The sequence below is a fragment of the Dermochelys coriacea genome, chromosome 28 (assembly GCF_009764565.3).
Source record: "Dermochelys coriacea isolate rDerCor1 chromosome 28, rDerCor1.pri.v4, whole genome shotgun sequence".
Classification (NCBI taxonomy): domain Eukaryota; kingdom Metazoa; phylum Chordata; order Testudines; family Dermochelyidae; genus Dermochelys; species Dermochelys coriacea.
The window spans coordinates 2,692,565-2,711,886 of NC_050095.1; the positions used below are offsets into that span (position 1 = coordinate 2,692,565).

The 19,322-nt window shown below is 45.7% G+C and overlaps 3 protein-coding genes and 1 pseudogene across 5 annotated transcripts in view; 3 read left to right on the top strand and 1 right to left on the bottom strand.

The window, feature by feature from the left end:
• LOC119849393 (zinc finger protein 436-like) overlaps positions 1–16,827 on the top strand; it is a 39,405-nt gene extending 22,578 nt beyond the window's left edge. The window contains exons 7-8 of the mRNA XM_043503870.1: positions 10,038–10,151; positions 11,760–16,827. Of these exons, the coding sequence (XP_043359805.1) occupies positions 10,038–10,151; positions 11,760–12,511 (866 nt within the window). The 3' untranslated portion in view covers positions 12,512–16,827. The remainder of the gene's footprint in view (positions 1–10,037; positions 10,152–11,759) is intronic.
• Positions 1–19,322, top strand: part of LOC119849428 (zinc finger protein OZF-like) — a 776,365-nt gene that overhangs the window by 259,017 nt on the left and 498,026 nt on the right. The gene's annotated exons all lie outside the window — the stretch shown is intronic.
• Positions 1–19,322, bottom strand: part of LOC119849371 — a 1,398,949-nt pseudogene that overhangs the window by 227,920 nt on the left and 1,151,707 nt on the right.
• LOC119849376 (zinc finger protein 420-like) overlaps positions 1–19,322 on the top strand; it is a 3,142,523-nt gene that overhangs the window by 22,683 nt on the left and 3,100,518 nt on the right. The window lies entirely within an intron of this gene.

The following is a 19,322-nucleotide window of genomic DNA, read 5'->3' on the forward strand; positions in this document are numbered from 1 at the left end:
AACTAAGAAAATAACAGAACGCCACTAGCCGTCACCTTCAGCCCCCAACTAAAACCTCTCCAACGCATCATCAAGGATCTACAACCTATCCTGAAGGACGACCCATCATTCTCACAGATCTTGGGAGACAGGTCAGTCCTTGCTTACAGACAGCCCCCCAGTCTGAAGCAAATACTCACCAGCAACCACACACCACACAACAGAACCACTAACCCAGGAACCTATCCTTGCAACAAAGCCCGTTGCCAACTCTGTCCACATATCTATTCAGGGGACACCATCATAGGGCCTAATCAGATCAGCCACACTATCAGAGGCTTGTTCACCTGCGCATCTACCAATGTGATCTATGCCATCATGTGCCAGCAATGCCCCTCTGCCATGTACATTGGTCAAACTGGACAGTCTCTACGTAAAAGAATAAATGGACACAAATCAGACGTCAAGAATTATAACATTCCAAAACCAGTTGGAGAACACTTCAATCTCTCTGGTCACTCGATTACAGGCCTGAGAGTGGCTATTCTTCAACAAAAAAACTTCAAAAACAGACTCCAACGAGAGACTGCTGAATTGGAATTAATTTGCAAACTGGATACAATTAATTTAGGCTTGAATAGAGACTGGGAATGGATGAGTCATTACACAAAGTAAAACTATTTCCCCATGTTATTTCTCCCCCCCGCCCCCCACTGTTTCTCAGATATTCTTGTTAACTGCTGGAAATAGCCTACCTTGCTTGTCACCAAGAAAGGTTTTCCTCCTTTTCCCCCCCCTGCTGCTGGTGATGGCTTATCTTAAGTGATCGCTGTCCTTACAGTGTGTATGATAAACCCATTGTTTCATGTTTTCTGTGTGTGTATATCAATCTCCCCTCTGTATTTTCCACCAAATGCATCCGATGAAGTGAGCTGTAGCTCACGAAAGCTTACGTTCAGATAAATTTGTTAGTCTCTAAGGTGCCACAAGTACTCCTTTTCTTTTTAACTAACTAGGTTTTTTTTGTTCAAAGTCGTTTGCTCCCCACACTCCTCCTTCCAGCGTGGCCAGCTAGTGTTTAGCCAGGATCCAACACAGCAAAACCCAGAGCAATTGGTTCCTGTGTCTCCTGCTCAATTGTCTTTTTACCCACCTTATCTCCCCACGAAATGTCTCTGTTTCAAGAGCCAGTATTGCTTCCTCCTGTTGTTCTCTTTCTGTGCGCTTCCCATCCCCTACTCGTTTGCATGTAAATGGCTTTTCCATTGTTTTGATTCCCCCCTGGTTAATTTACATCATTGTTAGGGACCGGCTTTCCCTTCGCCCTCCCCTGCTTCTTGTCATGCAGACAGAAAGCAGAAGATGAGCAAGCAAAGAGCAGGCAATGCGATGTTTATTGGCGTTCATCAAGCATAAGCATAGGTCTACACGCCGGCAGAGCCTTTTTCCCAGTGTCCCAGTTTCCGCTTCTCTAGAAGGCAAAATTATACCTGCAGTGCATGCCCGTGATCCACCTCCTTACAATTTATGGTCATGTTCTGTTTTGGAGGGTTATGAGTCTGGGGGCTCAGTGTCACCTCTTTTGTATCCCATGGGAAGGGTAAGGAGTGAGGTTGTGCTTTGGTCAGGGACAGGCATTTCTTTGGCTTTCAGTGTTTTTTATACCTTACCCCCCCACCCATCTCCCCTTGCCCTTTCCAGCTGGTTGCTTGACCTTATCTTGGGAGAGAAGTTGAGGCAGGGCTGTCCTTCGAATGTCCTCTCCCACTCTGCCCAGTGACACTTTAGCTTTATCTCTTATCTCTTTTCACCCCATCTGCTTGTGGGCAGATGGAACACGTGGTGTCTTTGTTCTTTGTTCACACACATTAATAAGAATATAAAAATATCAGAAGTCAAATGAGCCAAACAAGACCCAAACTTCTATCTCAGGCAGATATACACGCCTAAATACTACATTATCATCACTAACACTCCTAGCAATCATCACTGAATTTGTTCTGCTGGTTGGGTCATTAGCTTTCCTGGCTCAGGCCAGGTACTGGCAGGGACTGTGGCATGAATGCTGTTGCAGACCGGTAGCTAGGTGCCTCTGCTCCTGTCCAAGAGACAACTTTTTTTCTCCATTTGTCTGGTCACAAACTCGAAAGCATCGTAGAGGCGAGGATCCATAATTCCTCATGCGGTATTCAGATGGACATTTCACAATGATAGTAATGACCAGCATATTGCAGGCTTTCAGACAAGACCTTGCTCTATTGAGCACTTTTATAGCACAGTAATATTGCAAACAATTAGATGCTACCCTTGTTTTGGGGTTCAGACCCCCCTGTTTTCCCACTGGGGTTGTCATAGTACCACGGTGAGTGATGAGCTAGCTGCATTTCTGTCCCCTTCCTCCTCTCTCTGAGTTCCTCAACCCTGGGGTCGGGTCTCACGCCTTTCTGTGTCCTGGAGTGGAATTCAACAATTCTTCTCCTAAACTAGGCCCTGGGCTACAGTATCCTCTGTGCTTACCCAGCGGGTCAGGCTGAGTGCAGACACCTTTACTACTTCCCTTCGGGAGTCTGAGATCAATGACAAAAGAGTCTCCTGCAAACCAAAGGAGTGTTTGTTCTGCAGTAGGAAAAAAAGATTGGAAAATGGTCTTCATGCCTGCCTGGCTAACCATCCCCTGATGGACACCTCGGCAGGTCTAACTTCTTCAAACCTCCCATCAGGGTCATTTCTTTGTCTCTTTCCTGCAAACAATTACCTGAACTGGCTATCTTGCCTCTGATGGGATCCCTGGGGTGCAGCCTGGGACCATGGGACTGCTGTTCCCCCTTAACTGTCCAACCTGGGCTCTCTCTCACAATGCTTTGCTAGTGACAAGCAGCAAACCCCTCCAGGCCCTGTGATCACTCGGCACAACAGCATGTGGAGCCCCACATGCAGCTAGATTGCCTGAATGCTCCCAGAGCCACTCATGAATCACACAGAGAAAGGCACCAAATCCTCCCAGCTCCCAGCCCTGTACCTCAGGAGTATACTGTCCTGCACTGCTCCATTACAATCTACATACCACACAGACTATGCTGACAGCTTGTGCCACACACTCTCAAAGAAACTGCGGAACCACCTGATCAACATCCTCTACAGCAAACAGGGAAAGATTAAGAATGAGCTCTCAACACTGGATATTCTCATAAAGAACCAACCTTCCACACAAACTTCCTCGTGGCTGGACTTTACAAAAACTAGACAAGCCATTTACAAAACACACTTTGCTTCTCTACAAAAGAAAAAGGACACTAAGCTATCTAAACTACTATATGCCACAAGGGGCCACAACAATGGTTCCCGTAACCCACCCAGCAATATTGTTAATCTATCCAACTCTACTCTTAGCCCAGCAGAAGAATCTGTCCTATCTTGGGGCCTCTCCTTTTGCCCCTCCACCCCCACGAACATGATACAGTTCTGTGGTGACCTAGAATCCTATTTTCGACGTCTCAGACTCAAGGAATATTTCCAACACTCCTCTGACCAACATACTAACCCACAGAGACCTTCCTGCCAACACTACAAAAAGAAGGATTCTGGGTGGACTCCTCCTGAAGGTCGAAACAGCAGCCTGGATTTCTACATAGACTGCTTCCGCCGACGTGCACGAGCTGAAATTGTGGAAAAGCAGCATCGCTTACCCCATAACCTCAGCCATGCAGAACACAGTGCCATCCACAGCCTCAGAAACAACTCTGACATCATAATCAAAAAGGCTGACAAAGGAGGTGCTGTCGTCATCATGAATAGGTCGGAGTATGAACAAGAGGCTACTAGGCAGCTCTCCAACACCACTTTCTACAAGCCATTACCCTCTGATCCCACTGAGAGTTACCAAAAGAAACTACAGCATTTGCTCAAGAAACTCCCTGAAAAAGCACAAGAACAAATCCGCACAGACACACCCCTGGAGCCCCGACCTGGGGTATTCTATCTGCTATCCAAGATCCATAAACCTGGAAATCCTGGACGCCCCATCATCTCAGGCATTGGCACCCTGACAGCAGGATTGTCTGGCTATGTAGACTCCCTCCTCAGGCCCTTCGTACCAGCACTCCCAGCTATCTTCGAGACACCACCGATTTCCTGAGGAAACTACAGTCCATTGGTGATCTTCCTAAAAACACCATCCTAGCCACTATGGATGTAGAAGCCTCTACACCAACATTCCACACAAAGATGGACTACAAGCCGTCAGGAACAGTATCCCCGATACTGTCACGGCTAACCTGGTGGCTGAACTTTGTGACTTTGTCCTGACCCATAACTATTTCACATTTGGGGACAATGTATACCTTCAAATCAGCGGCACTGCGATGGGTACCCGCATGGCCCCACAGTATGCCAACATTTTTATGGCTGACTTAGAACAACGCTTCCTCAGCTCTCGTCTCCTAATGCCCCTACTCTACTTGCGCTACATTGATGACATCTTCATCATCTGGACCCATGGAAAAGAAGCTCTTGAGGAATTCCACCATGATTTCAACAATTTCCATCCCACCATCAACCTCAGCCTGGACCAGTCCACACAAGAGATCCACTTCCTGGACACTACGGTGCTAACAAGCGATGGTCACATAAACACCACCCTATATCGGAAACCTACTGACCGCTATTCCTACCTACATGCCTCTAGCTTTCATCCAGATCATACCACTCGATCCATTGTCTACAGCCAAGCGCTACGATATAACCGCATTTGCTCCAACCCCTCAGACAAACACCTACAAGATCTCTTTTCAGAGTAGCAGCCGTGTTAGTCTGTATTCGCAAAAAGAAAAGGAGTACTTGTGGCACCTTAGAGACTAACAAATTTATTAGAGCATAAGCTTTCATGAGCTACAGCTCACTTCATCGTGTGCATCATTCCTACAACTACAATACCCACCTGCTGAAGTGAAGAAACAGGTTGACAGAGCCAGAAGAGTACCCAGAAGTCACCTACTACAGGACAGGCCCAACAAAGAAAACAACAGAACGCCACTAGCCATCACCTTCAGCCCCCAACTAAAACCTCTCCAACGCATCATCAAGGATCTACAACCTATCCTGAAGGACGACCCATCACTCTCACAGATCTTGGGAGACAGACCAGTCCTTGCTTACAGACAGCCCCCCAATCTGAAGCAAATACTCACCAGCAACCACACACCACACAACAGAACCACTAACCCAGGAACCTATCCTTGCAACAAAGCCCGTTGCCAACTCTGTCCACATATCTATTCAGGGGATACCATCATAGGGCCTAATCACATCAGCCACACTATCAGAGGCTCGTTCACCTGCGCATCTACCAATGTGATCTATGCCATCATGTGCCAGCAATGCCTCTCTGCCATGTACATTGGCCAAACTGGACAGTCTCTACGTAAAAGAATGAATGGACACAAATCAGACGTCAAGAATTATAACATTCAAAAACCAGTTGGAGAACACTTCAATCTCTCTGGTCACTCGATCACAGACCTAAGAGTGGCTATATTTCAACAAAAAAGCTTCAAAAACAGACTCCAACGAGAGACTGCTGAATTGGAATTAATTTGCAAACTGGATACAATTAACTTAGGCTTGAATAGAGACTGGGAATGGATGAGTCATTACACAAAGTAAAACTATTTCCCCATGGTATTTCTCCCTCCCACCCCACCCCCCACTGTTCCTCTGATATTCTTGTTAACTGCTGGAATTAGCCTACCTTGCTTGTCACCATGAAAGGTTTTCCTCCTTTCCCCTCCCTGCTGCTGGTGATGGCTTATCTTAAGTGATCACTCTCCTTATAGTGTGTATGATAAACCCATTGTTTCATGTTCTCTGTGTGTGTGTATATAAATCTCTCCTCTGTTTTTTCCACCAAATGCATCCGATGAAGTGAGCTGTAGCTCACGAAAGCTTATGCTCTCATAAATTTGTTAGTCTCTAAGGTGCCACAAGTACTCCTTTTCTTTTTGCTCAAGACGAGTAGTGCAAATTTATTAATTAGTTCCCCACTTCATTTCATAACTGTCAAGATGGTTAAGCACTGGAATAAATTGCTTAGGGAGGTTCTGGAATCTCCATCACTGGAGATTTTTAAGAGCAGGTTAGACACACACCTGTCAGGGATGGTCTAGATCAGTGGTTCTCAAACTTTTGTACTGGTGATCCCTTTCACATAGCAGGTGTGACGAAACGAGACTGTTCTTAATGTTTCCTCTGAATATTGTGGGAGTGTCTCAGTTTCCCCTAGGCAGTTCTTAAGTGTCTCGGTGGTAGGATAAGGGTGTATGATCATTGTAGAGCCCTAGAGGGCAGGTGTGTGCAGGGGTCTGGACACAGACAATGGCCAACACCCTGTTTCCTGTCAATTGATGGCCTGGGCCCTTTCCCTCTGCAAGGTGAGAGCTAAAGGGTTGGAGAACAAAGGAATCAGGTGACCTCCTGGCCCGGGAAAGGGACAAAGCCCAGAGGAGGAGGGGCTGGAGAGAGTTTGAGTTTGGGGCTGGCTGGGACATGGAGTGAACTTGGTTGTCTGGCTCACTGCTCCCCAAAATGGACCCGGCTGAGGGGTCCTGTTCTCTGTACCTACAAGCTCTGTTTTAGACCATGTTCCTGTCGTCTAATAAACCTCTGTTTTTCTGGCTGAGAGTCACGTCTGACTGCGAAGTTGGGGGGCAGGACCCTCTGGCTTCCCCTGGAGCCCCCCTGGATGGACTCGCTGTGGGACGTGCATGGAGGGGCAGAGGATGCTGAATGCTCCGAGGTCAGACCTACGAAGATGGAAGCCATGTGAGCTGTGTGTCCTGCAGACAGTCTGCTCACAGAAAGGAGACTTCCCCAGAGTCCTGCCTGGCTTCATAGGGAGCAGTTCCAGAGCATCGCCCGGGGACTCCATGACAGCAAGCCTCTGAGTGTGGCCCCCACCCCTTATAAATTAAAAACACTGGTTTTTATATTTAACACCATTATAAATGCTAGAGGCAAAGAGGGTTTGGGGCGGAGGCTAACAGCTCGCAACCCCCCCATGTAATAACTTTGCAAACCCCTGAGGGGTCCCAACCCCCAGTTTGAGAACCCCTGGATTAGATAATACTTAGTTCTGCCATGAGTGCAGGGGACTGGATTAGATGACCTCTCAAGGGCCCTTCCAGTTCTGTGTTTCTATGTGCTTTCCTAACATCTAATAACCCTGAGATCCTGCATTCAGTGACATCCCTGGTCCCTCCTACTCCTTACTACTCTGAACCCCACCAGCCCATGTGTGACACCTTCTCAGGGCGTCCAGAACTGTAGGTCATTGTCTTCTCTTCCTGCCACAGGGAGAGAGATGTGCTGGACTTAATCTTTGTGTCCGCTCCCAGTCTTTAGCCCCCCGCAAAGAAACTCCTCAAGGTTCTGCCAGCTCTCATTTTGCCTTGCAGGTTAACCCTTGGTGTACACCTTTTCTCCAACTCCCCTGAAGCACCCCCTGTAGTGTCCAGCCCCTGTCACTGGACATTCACAGAAATTACCAGGTCTGGTGCCCCCAAAGGGGCAGCGTACCTGCATCTTGGAAGGTTACAACTCTGGAGCGGGTCCTTTATAACAACGCAGCACTGTAATCTCTTCATGGGGAAAACAGATACAAGTTTATTGACAAAAAACAGAGACTCCAGAGATTCAAATGGGCAGTGAGCAAGGGTAATAAGAACTGAATTAGTTACAAATAAAACAAAAGTATGCAGTAAAACCTCAGAGTTACGAACAGCAGAATTATGAACTGACCGGTCAAGCACACACCTCATTTAGAACTGGATGTACGCAATCAGGTAGCAGCAGAGACAAAAACAAAACAAAATGCAAATACTGTACTGTGCTGTGTTAAACGTAAACTTACTGAAAAAATAAAAAGAAAGTTTAAAAAAAGATCTGACAAGGGAAGGAAACTGTTTCTGTGCTTGTTTCATTTCAATTAAGAAGGTTAAAAGTAGCATTTTTCTTCTGCATAGTAAAGTTTCAAAGCTATATTCAGTCAATGTTGTGTTGTAAACTTTTGAAAGGGCAACCGGAATGTTTTGTTCAGATTTACCAACGTTTCAGAGTTACGAACAATCTCCATTCCCAAGGGGTTCGAAACTCGGAGGTTCTACTGTACAGTGCTTTCTAGAGACCAAGACTTAAACTTATCAAGATACAGTCCTTGTCCACTGCTTTATCTTGGCCTCAAAGCCTTTCTGCAGAGCTTGCTGGTTTCCGGTCAAACCAGGATCCAGAACGTTCACAAACCATCTACTTCCGCTAAGGGTGTTCTTCGGTGAAGTGGATAACAAAGGGGATTCTTTTTCCTGCCTTTTATAGTCCAGTAAACCTCTGAAATGTATCCTTTTGAAGAGGACTATCAGCTAAGACACCTCTCCCCCATCGCTTCTTCTCCGGTGTGCTGTGCCCCCGTGAGAACGCTTATGTAGCTGCGTTATGCCAACCGGAGAAAGCTTTCTCATCGATGTAATAAAACCAGCTCAATGAGCAGCAGTGGCTATGTTGGTGGGAGAACGTCTCCGGCTGTGCACACAAGCGCTTATGCCAACAAAACATATGTCGCTCAGGGTGTGTGGTTTTTTTCACACCCCTGAGCGACCAAAGTTTTGCCGACATAAGTGCTAGCGGAGACATGGCCTTATGTAAGAAAGAGAGACTTTCCCTCCTGTCTGGAAGAAACCTGTTTCTCCCTTTGTTTGGTTAAACATTAAGGCAGAGGTCCCCAAACTGTGGGGCTCAGAGGAACGTTTGGGGGGCAGTGGCCCAGGCCAGTCCCCATGGGGGGGCAGGGAGGGAGTGCCACCCAGCCTCGCCCCGGCCCTGCACCTGGGCCCCTGCCTGTGGCTCCATTCCTGGCCTGGGGCCAAGGCTGGGAGCAGGAGAGGAGCAGAGTCACACCTGGCCATGAGCCCAGCTGCCAGCCCCCGCCGCGGCTCTGCTCCCATCCTCAGCCTCAGTCCCTGGCCGCAGCTCCAGCCTTGGCCCCCTGTCCACGTCCCCACCCACCTGCTTCTGGCCCAGGGTGCCGGGGTGGATGGGGGAAGGGGTGACCCTCAAAAGTTTGGGGACCACTGCTTTAAAGCATAATATCACTAGGTATACATTATTCCTCATATAGCATCAGTGCACACATTTTACATTTCTCTGAATCATAGGACTGGAAGGGACCTCGAGGGGTCATCTAGTACAGTCCCCTGCACTCATGGCAGGACCAAGTATTATCTAACCCATCCCTGACAGGTGTTTCTCACCTGCTCTTAAAAATCTCCAGTGATGGAGATTCCACAACCTCCCTGGGCAGTTTATTCCAGTGCTTAACAGTTAAGAAGTTTTTCCTAATGTTCAACCTAAACCTCCCTTGCTGCAGTTTAAGCCCATTGCTTCTTGTCCTGTGCTCATCGGTTAAGAACAATTTTTCTCCCTCCTCCTTGTAGCAACCTTTTATGTACCTGAAAACTGTGATCATGTCCTCTCTGTCTTCTCTTTTCCAGACTAAACAAACTCAATTTTTTCAATCTTCCCTCATCAGTCATGTTTTCTAGATCTTTAATCATTTTTGTTGCCCTTCACCAGCTATCATCTGATGCCTTACAAGAAACTTTTTGAATAAATTCTATTAAACCAGAGCGAGTTTGTCAGACCTTATAGGTGTTCCGGACACGGAGGAGTGAGCCATAACTGGGTCTCCGTGTCACAGCTTGCTCGCCCATCCCATTTTCTCTATGACTCTTTCTATGTCTCTGGATCTCTGTCAGTGAGCTCCCCTCTGAGTCTTTCCTTTCCAGGACATGGAGTTACCTTTTCTGTGTTTTTGGGATCCTTTCATGATGAGTGTCTAGCTGTGTGTTCCCATCAGAGATGGGAATAGTAAACCCCTCCTAAGCACAGTGTCCCGCACCCTTGAGTATTTGGGGAGCTGCATTACAATGGGCTGTTGAAATAATAGAATTTTTTTTTTCTGAACAAATGAAATTAATTCACCTGATCTTGCTTCTTTTTCTTCCCCTGAGCAGGGTTTCCTGTGTTCAAATCCGATGTGATTTCCCAGGTGAAACAACTGGAAGAGCCAGGGCCCCCCGTTCTCCAGGGCTTAGAGGAAAGAGAGATTCTGATGGCCACCTGTTCTGGTGAGGAATAATTAAATCCACTCAAAAGCTGTTAGTGCCTGAAAGAAAGAGCTAGGATTCCCTACAAAGACCTTGTGAGATCAGGATTGTCCCCAGCGGGTGTCAGATCCTCAGGGCAGCTATCGCTCATGACTTCCTACTTGTCCTGACTCACACCTGGCAGGAGCTCTCTCACTGGTCTCCCCTCCCCTGAATGTTTGGATGGGATGGAGGCAGACTTCACCTCCTTCTCTTTCTCCTACAGGGAAGAGTTTGGGGAAATTCAGTTCCTGATTTTTTTTTCTGTCTTTCCAGTTATTTTGGTTAGTTCTCCCCTTTTCCATCCCTGTTTCTGAGCCCTGGTCTACAAAATAGAGTTAGGTCGGTGAGAGCAGCCTCATGTCAACTAACTCTGAAAGTGTCTATGCTAAAATGCAGCTCTCACCCCATTGCGCTGACTTAAATGACTTAAATAATCCCAACTATATATATAAAATGATGGAGTATAAATTAGCTTTGACCACTCAAGAAAAAGATCTTGGAGTCACTGTGGACAGTTCTCTGAAAACATCCACTCAATGTGTAGTGGCTTCAAAAAAGCAAACAGAATGCTGGGAATCATTAAGAAAGGGAGCGATAAGAAGACAGAAAATATCATATTGCCTCTATATAAATCCATGGTACACCTGCATCTTGAATACTATGAGCAGATGTGGTCGCCCCATCTCAAAAAAGATCTATTGGAATTGGGAAAGGAGCAGAAAAGGGCAACAAAAATGATGAGAGGTCTGGAATGGCTTCTATATGACGAGAGATTAATAAGATTGGGACTTTTCAGTTTGGAAAAGAGATGACTAAGGGGGGACATGATAGAGGTCTATAAAATGACTAGTGTGGAGAAAGTAAATAAGGACTTATTTACTCCTTCTCGTAACACAAGAACTATCGTCACCCAATGAAATTAATCGGCAGCAGGTTTAAAACAAACAAAAGGAAGTGTTTCTTCAAACAACACACAATCAACCTGGGAAACTCCTTGCCAGAGGATGTTGTGAAGGCCAAGACTAGAACAGGGTTCAAAAAAGAACTAGATAAGTTCATGGAGGACAGGTCCATCAATGGCTATTAGCCAGGATGGGCAGGGATGGTGTCCCTAGCCTCTGTTTGCCAGAAGCTGGGAATGGGCAACAGGTGATGAATCACTTGATGATTACCTGTTCTGTTCATTCCCTCTGTGGTGCCTGGCATTAGCCACTGTCAGAAGGTAGGATACTGGGCTAGATGGACCATTGGTCTGACCCAGTATGGCCATTCTTATGTTCTAATAATTCCCCCTTTGTGAGAGGTGTGGTGCTTAAGTCGATGTAATTATGCTGATGCAGTGCCAGTATAGACACTGTGTTGCTTGCATCGACTGTTACTGCCTTTCAGAAGCCGTACCACAATGCCTCACGCTGGCTGTTAAGTTGGTGCAAGTGCTCCTGGTGAGGACGCGCACTGCCGACATAAAGAGCATAACGTGGATGTGCAAAAGCAATTTAATTACTATGGAGGGTGTACGTTGACTGAACTTAGGCTGACTTAATTTTGTAGCATAGACTCGTCCTGAGGTTTCTTTCTCTATCCCAGCAGGCGATGGGATGCTGAGTGAGAATGTGGAGCAGAATCCTCACCAGGAACATGCTGAGCAAGTGGAACCACATGGGGAATTATTGCAAGGATATCAAGGGAATGTGTCCAGGCATCAGGTGCAGGGAAAAGCCTGTGAGAGTCAGCACAGGCCAGAGAGACAGCAGGAAAGTCAACCAGGGGAGAAAGTGGGTAAATCCCCTAATTGTCAGGAAACTCACAACAACTTCAAGGAAACCACAGCCCAGCAGAGAATCCCAATGGGAGAGAGACCCTATAAATGCGCTGAGTGCGGGAAGACCTTCAGTTTGAGTTCAAACCTTATTAAACATCAGAGGATCCATACAGGAGAGCGCCCCTATGAATGCGGAGAGTGCAGGAAAACCTTCACTCACAGCTCACACCTAACTAGACATCAGAGAATGCACACCGGAGAGAGACCCTACGAATGCTGTGAGTGTGGGAAAACCTTTCGGTATCGCTCAGACCTTATCACGCATCAGAGAATCCACACGGGGGAGAGACCCTATGAGTGCTGTGAGTGCGGGAAAAACTTCAGCCAGAGCTCGAACCTTATTAAACATCAGAGGATCCACACCGGAGAGAGACCCTATGAGTGCTGTGAGTGCAGGAAGACCTTCACGCGGAGATCAAACCTTAATGCACATCAGAGAACCCACAAAGATGCAAGACCCTATGAATGCTTTGTATGGGAAAACCTTCACACTGAGCTCACACCTTACTACGCATGAGAGAAACACCTTTTAAAAATCTTTTCAAAGCCTGACAAAAGTTGTTGGGGTTTTTTTGTTTGTTTGTTTTGCATGAATGCTTTTGTTAATTCCCACTTAATGATCTTTAAGTATATTGGCAGAATTATCTTTACTGTGATCTCTCACCTCCCCAGGTGAGTTGTCTACTTTTGTGTTTTGCTGCTCGCCCTTCCTTGGGATGAACACCGTGGTTCTCTCTATCAACTCCTATGAATCATGGGAGAGCGTGTCTCTCTTGCTGGGAATGTCCATCAGCCAAGGTGAGGGAGATAAGGATGACCTTGATTAGCTACATCGAAGCACAGTCTACGTGGCCTCATCTCCACTACGTTTTTCCCATGCAGTTAGCTAGCTCATGTTCACTATCCCAATGAAAAAGACAGCTACTTTTGCAGAAATGGGTGTGGTTAGCTAGCCTATTTCCTCATGAGCTGATCTCATCTTTTATGGCTTTTCATAGTCTAAAAAAGCCCAGAGCATCACATTTATATTGTTCTCCCATTGCAAAGCAGTTGTGAGAATCATCAAGTTCTGCTTTGAGGATAAATTGTCTCATTCCCTGATGTTCTCATATTGCCCTAGCGTGTGCTGATGAGCAGTTATATACTTTTTTTTTACCATTTACCTCATTTAAAATGTATTTAAATATAATAAAAAGCAGGAGCATGGGTGGGAAAAAAAGTCTTTTCCACCACTGTGACGCCCGAAGAAGATGGGGAGAGTCAGAGGGATCCCCTCCTTCCCCATCACCCCAGTAGCGTAAATCTCCACACAGCTAAAATAGAAGGTCTCGTCTTCACATTCTAACTGTCCACATCCTAGAGAGTCATGTGATGCGGCAGCCTCAGGTTTCTGGGCTTTGGAATGGTGCTTTGATTTCTTTGATCCTAAATCAGACTCATTAGGGCTGGAGATGAAAGTGTCACAGACCTGGAAGGGGAATTCCATTGGATCCAAAACACAGTGTGATCATAATGAGTTTAAATTCCAGTTTTTATCTATTGGCAAAGCCACTTTGGTCTCTTTCCTACTGAGTTGGGATTGTTCGCAGATGGGAAAGTTGGCTGGTTTTGCACTCCTCCCCCCTTTCCCCCCCCCATTCTGATGATGCTAAAGCTTTTGTAAATAACACAACTCACTAACGAGACAGTGGTGAGTGAAGGAGGTTTGAACGACTCGGAGAAGATGATGGGAGAATCAGTGGTCCTGCTTCTGAATTATCGGATGTAACCTGCTGTGAAATTTCATGCTACATGACCCTAAATGTGTCTCATGATCTCTCTGTGAGGCGGGTTTTTCTCTCATGCCTGGAGGCCCTTTGGTCACACAACTGGATATTAGTTTAGTTTGATAGGACGTAGCTCAGATTTATTGGGGACTTTGAGACAAATGACCAATTGCTAAAATAGTCATTTCTTAGTATATTTTTGCTTTCTTCCCACCTCTCCATTATGACACACAGGAAATGCAAATGCGGTTCAGTCAACAGGACCAAATACTACAAGCTATTTGGCATGCTAGCAAAGCAATAGTAATGTTTTTAAGTCTCCAGTCTGAATTGGTGAGCAACAGCAGACCCCAAACTGTGCAAGTAACTGAAGTAACTGCCTGCAATCACAATGCCATTCAGTTCTTTAGGTCAATATTATCTCTCATAATCCAGGGAGACAGTGTCATAGTAGGTGGCTTTCAACTGGGCAAAAATGCCCATGTATTTTTTCCCCCCAAAGCATGTGTGATCCAGGCCCGACAGGAGGTTACTCCTGTGATTTGGGAAATACTGCCCCTAACTATGCAGATGTGGAGAAATAGACGTGGTGTTTTTGTTGAACTCACCCCTTGTACGTGCTGTAAATGTGTATAAAATGAAGTAATAAAATGTTGAATGTGATGTAGCTGCAGGAAAAACGACTGTTTTCAAATAGAAATCCTTCCTCTACTAGCTTAAAGAAATTCGGATCCAGGTTTGTATCCAGTCCCTAATTTAGACCTGTGCCACCAGATTAAAGAAAGAAATTGAGCATGCTCAGGAGAGGCCATTCCTCACTAACACTCTTGAGATTTGGGGTGTAAATTAACCTTGACCAAGGCCAAAGATTTGGCAAGAGTTCAGGTAGAAATAGCAGGCAGCCAGTTGTTAGCTTACATCACAAAGTCAGCAAGCTCTGGTGAACGGTGCACAAGTCAAATTGTTTTCGAACACCATTTCCTAGTTCAGGGTCACTGATTACAGTCCCAAAGGATGCCATGGTTAGATCGGTGAACAATTGTCCTTTTCCATTTGGATCCAACATTTCATGAGGTAACAAGAGAAACAGCTGATGTCTTCAGAGAACATTCTTTCCTCAAGGATCCCAATCTGGCTGCCTGGTTGGACAACAACGACTTCCCTTTTGTGCAAGTGATGGCTACAGTGAGGGAATGAATTTGTCAGATTCCAAGTTGAGACTTCAGGATACACAAATGTGGAGTCCTGATGCTATTCTTTTGTCTCAAAGTTTTGCTCTTGTGTCTCAAGCATTTGTATAACTTCTCTTCCACCTCCTGCTACTTTGAAAGATTAGAAAGTGTGGAAATAGCATACAAGTGTTTGCTTGTGATGGAAATCTCGCTACATAGTGTGAGGTTCTTTTCTCCAAAACTTATGACAGAAGACCCAAAGTTAAATGAACTTGTAGATGTGGAAGAATCTATGTTGGGGTAAACATCAACTTGACATAAAAGTTCACTTGGTGGAAGTGGGAATTAAAAGAAAACTGATGTATGATAAGATTTTGAAAGCTTTGAATATGTTGTTATAACCAGCAAAAATGAAATTAAACACAAAGATGGTGGTTAAAGAGTAAGAGACTAATTATGTGATCATTGGAAAACTGAGAGGTGTATATATTTTTTTGTTTTGTTAGTAATAAAGGAAATGATGGATAATCCTGAAAAGTGTATGCAATGTAATTTACCCCCTTCAGACTAAAGAGTTCTGAAGTAAAAACTCACTCCAAGTATTGGGATGGTGGAATATGTAAGAGAAATACTGTATATGAGATTACAGACCCAGTATAGATGTCAATTATTTCTATTTTGAATGGAATTTATTTTGATACACATCAAAGCAAATTTCTGTTAACTTGTCTTTAAGTATTTTTTTCTCTTATGTAACCTTTTACCCAGTTAGACTGCAAGAGTCACTGAGTACCCCTCTTCTCTTATTTGCAAAGGATGTGACATCTGTCATGAGATGTCCACATTTATTTGTAAGAGTAGGGATGCAGTGGGTACTTTTTCTGCTAAAATCTTTGCAACTAGTTATTTTTACAGGTGCTGAGCCCCTTTTTCCTTTTGAGGTCAGCTCTTAGAATATTAACCCTGAGACCCGACTATGGAAACATACGCAAAACTTGTTTTCCTTTCACATTTGATACCTTTGGGGTTCACACATTCCCACAAAATTTGGTTTGTAACAATAGATATTATAAGAAAAACTGCTTGGTTAAGGGAGACTTTTCCTAGCTGACATTAACCCAAAGTCTGTCTCATTCCAACTGGGTCAGGCATGTTGTCTGTAGCCACAGTATATTTCACCCCTGATTTTCAGCTAGCTCCTTGGATTCGAGTTTTAGCATTTATAAGGGTAGATTATCTGCTGTATTAATCTGATGATTTGGCGCCATTGATGACTTGAGTCCAATGCAGTGGTATTAGTGCTTTGATTTTTGTGATTTGATCTTCACTATATTGTTTAATACAGTTTAGTATTTTTATAGTAATATATAATTTAGCGTTAGTGCTAAGTGTTCTCTGTTTTATTTGTTGTTCATCCGCCCTATATATTCCTCCTTGAGTGTTGGCTTTTGTTAATAGTCATCAATTCCCTCCTTGGAATTTGTATAGGGATATGAGGCAGGTATGATCATGGCAGGCCAGGGGCCAGCTTGTGGCAAGTCCCCCATATCTGAACTGGACACTAACAGATACTGGAATCTGTCTTGTGGGATACTTTTGATAAAATAGGTATTAGACTGCTAAGAAAGTTTTTAATGTTTAGACTCTGTTGAATACCATGCATTAATCTTAGTTGTTCTATCTATGTTCCATGTTGTAATATGTTGAGTGTGCGTCATGTGAGCCTCTCTGACTGTATGCATCACCATGCAGGAGGGGATATTAATTAGTGCGAATGGCTGCTCTTCTACAGAAATTGTTCCCCCTTCCCCAGCCCCCCTATTGTCAGACGGGCTATGGTTGGATCTTACAGCTGGAAACTCTACATCTGGATTGAGAAGCCATCAACGAAAGGACGAAAGACTTGTTGTTCCACTCTCATCCCCATGAAGATGAGTTCTGCGCATGGACTCATCCCATCAGCTGAGTTTAAAGCTCAGAACACATGGCAGGAGGGAGATAAATACCCCAAACAAAAGGAACTATGGATCTCGATGATGCTTGGATTCTTGGGGGGGCAGGGAGGAAAGGTGTTTCTAGACATAAGTGGGCCCTGGTCTACACTAGGCGTTGAAGTCAAATTTAGCAGTGTTAAATCGATGTAACCCTGCACCCATCCACATGACGAAGCCCTTTTTTTTTTTGACTTAAAGGGCTCTTAAAATCGATTTCCTTACTCCACCCTGACAAGGGGATTAGTGCTGAAATCAGTTTTGCTGGGTCGAATTTGGGGTACTGTGGATGCAATTAGATGGTATTGGCCTCCAGGAGCTATCCCAGAGTGCTCCATTGTGACCGCTCTGAACAGCACTCTCAACTCAGATCACTGACCAGGTAGACAGGAAAAGGCCCACGAACTTTTGAATTTCAATTTCCTGTTTGGCCAGAGTGGCGAGCTGCAGATGACCATGCAGAGCTCATCAGCAGAGGTGACCATGATGGAGTCCCAGAATCGCAAAAGAGCTTCAGCCTGGACCGAACGGGAGGTACGGGATCTGATCGCTGTATGGGGAGAGGAATCCGTGCTATCAGAACTATGTTCCAGTTTTTGAAAAGCCAAAACATTTGTGAAAATCTCCCAGGGCATGAAGGACAGAGGCCATAACAGGGACCCGAAGCAGTACCACTTGAAACTTAAGGAGCTGATGCAAGCCTACCCGAAAACCAGAGAGGCAAACGGCCGCTCCGGGTCAGAGCCCCAAACATGCCGCTTCTATGATGAGCTGCATGCCATTTTAGGGGGTTCAGCCACCACTACCCCAACCATGTTGTTTGACTTCTTCAATGGAGATGGAAACAACACGGAAGCAGGTTTTGGGGACGAGGAAGTCGATGAGGAGGAGGCTGTAGATAGCTCACAGCAAACAAGCGGAGAAACCAGTTTTCCCGACAGCCAGGAACTGTTTCTCACTCTGGACCTGGAGCCAGTACCCCCTGAACCCACTCAAGGCTGCCTCCCGGACCCACCAGGCGGAGAAGGGACCTCTGGTGGGTGTACCTTTTAAAATACTATAAAAGGTTTAAAAGCCAGCATGTTTAATGATTAATTTGCCCTGGCATTCATGGCTCTCCTGGATATACTCCCAAAGCCTTTGCAAAAGGTTTCTGGGGAGGGCAGCCTTATTCCGTCCACCATGGTAGGACACTTTACCACTCCAGGCCAGTAGCATGTACTCGGGAATCATTGTAGAACAAAGCATTGCAGTGCATGTTTGCTGGTGTTCAAACAACATCCGTTCTTTATCTCTCTGTGTTATCCTCAGGAGAGTGATATCATTCATGGTCACCTGGTTGAAATAGGGTGCTTTTCTTAAGGGGACATTCAGAGGTGCCTGTTCCTGCTGGGCTGTTTGCCTATGGCTGAACAGAAATGTTCCCAGCTGTTAGCCACACCGGGGGGGGGGGAAGGGAAAGCAAAATGCGACCTTGTAACGAAAGCACATGTGCTATGTATGTAATGTTAACAGCAAGGTTTACCATGAAAGAGTGTACCCATTTTTCTATAAAATGTGTCTTTTCACATACCACTGTCCCTTTTTTTTCCCCTCCACCAGCTGCATGTGTTTCAAGGATCACAGGATCTTCTCCTTCCCAGAGGCTAGCGAAGATTAGAAGGTGAAAAAAACGCACTTGTGATGAAATGTTCTCTGAGCTCATGCTGTCCTCCCACACTGACAGAGCACAGACGAATGCATGGAGGCAGACAATGTCAGAGTGCAGGAAAGCACAAAATGACCGGGAGGAGAGGTGGCGGACTGAAGAGAGTAAGTGGCGGGCTGAAGCTGAAAGGCGGCAGCAGCGTGATGAGAGGAGGCAGGATTCAATGCTGAGGCTGCTGGAGGATCAAACTAATATGCTAGTATCCTCAGGGCAGGGGAAAGCAAGTCACAAAGTTCCATGAAAGTGCCCTTACGCATGTGAAAGTTTTGCAGCCACTGGGAATTGTCCCAGACCTGCAACACTATGCGGTCCCACCAGTCTGTGCTTGTTTCCCGAGCCCGGAATCGGCGTTCCGCCGCATGAACCTGCCCCATTAGCACCATGATGCCCACATTGGCAGGGCCCGTGCTTTGAGAGAAGTCTGTGTCCATGTCCTCATCATTCTCGTCACCGCGCTGATGTCACCTACTTGCCCGGTTTCGCTTTGCTAGGTTCTGGTGCTGCATATACTGCTGGATAATGCGTGTGGTATTTAATGTGCTCCTAATTGCCAAAGTGATCTGAGCAGGCTCCATGCTTGCCGTGGTATGGCGTCTGCACAGAAAAAAGGCACGGAACAATTGTCTGCTGTTGCCCTGATGGAGGGAGGGGCGACTGACGACATGGCTTACAGGGTTGGCTTACAGGGAAT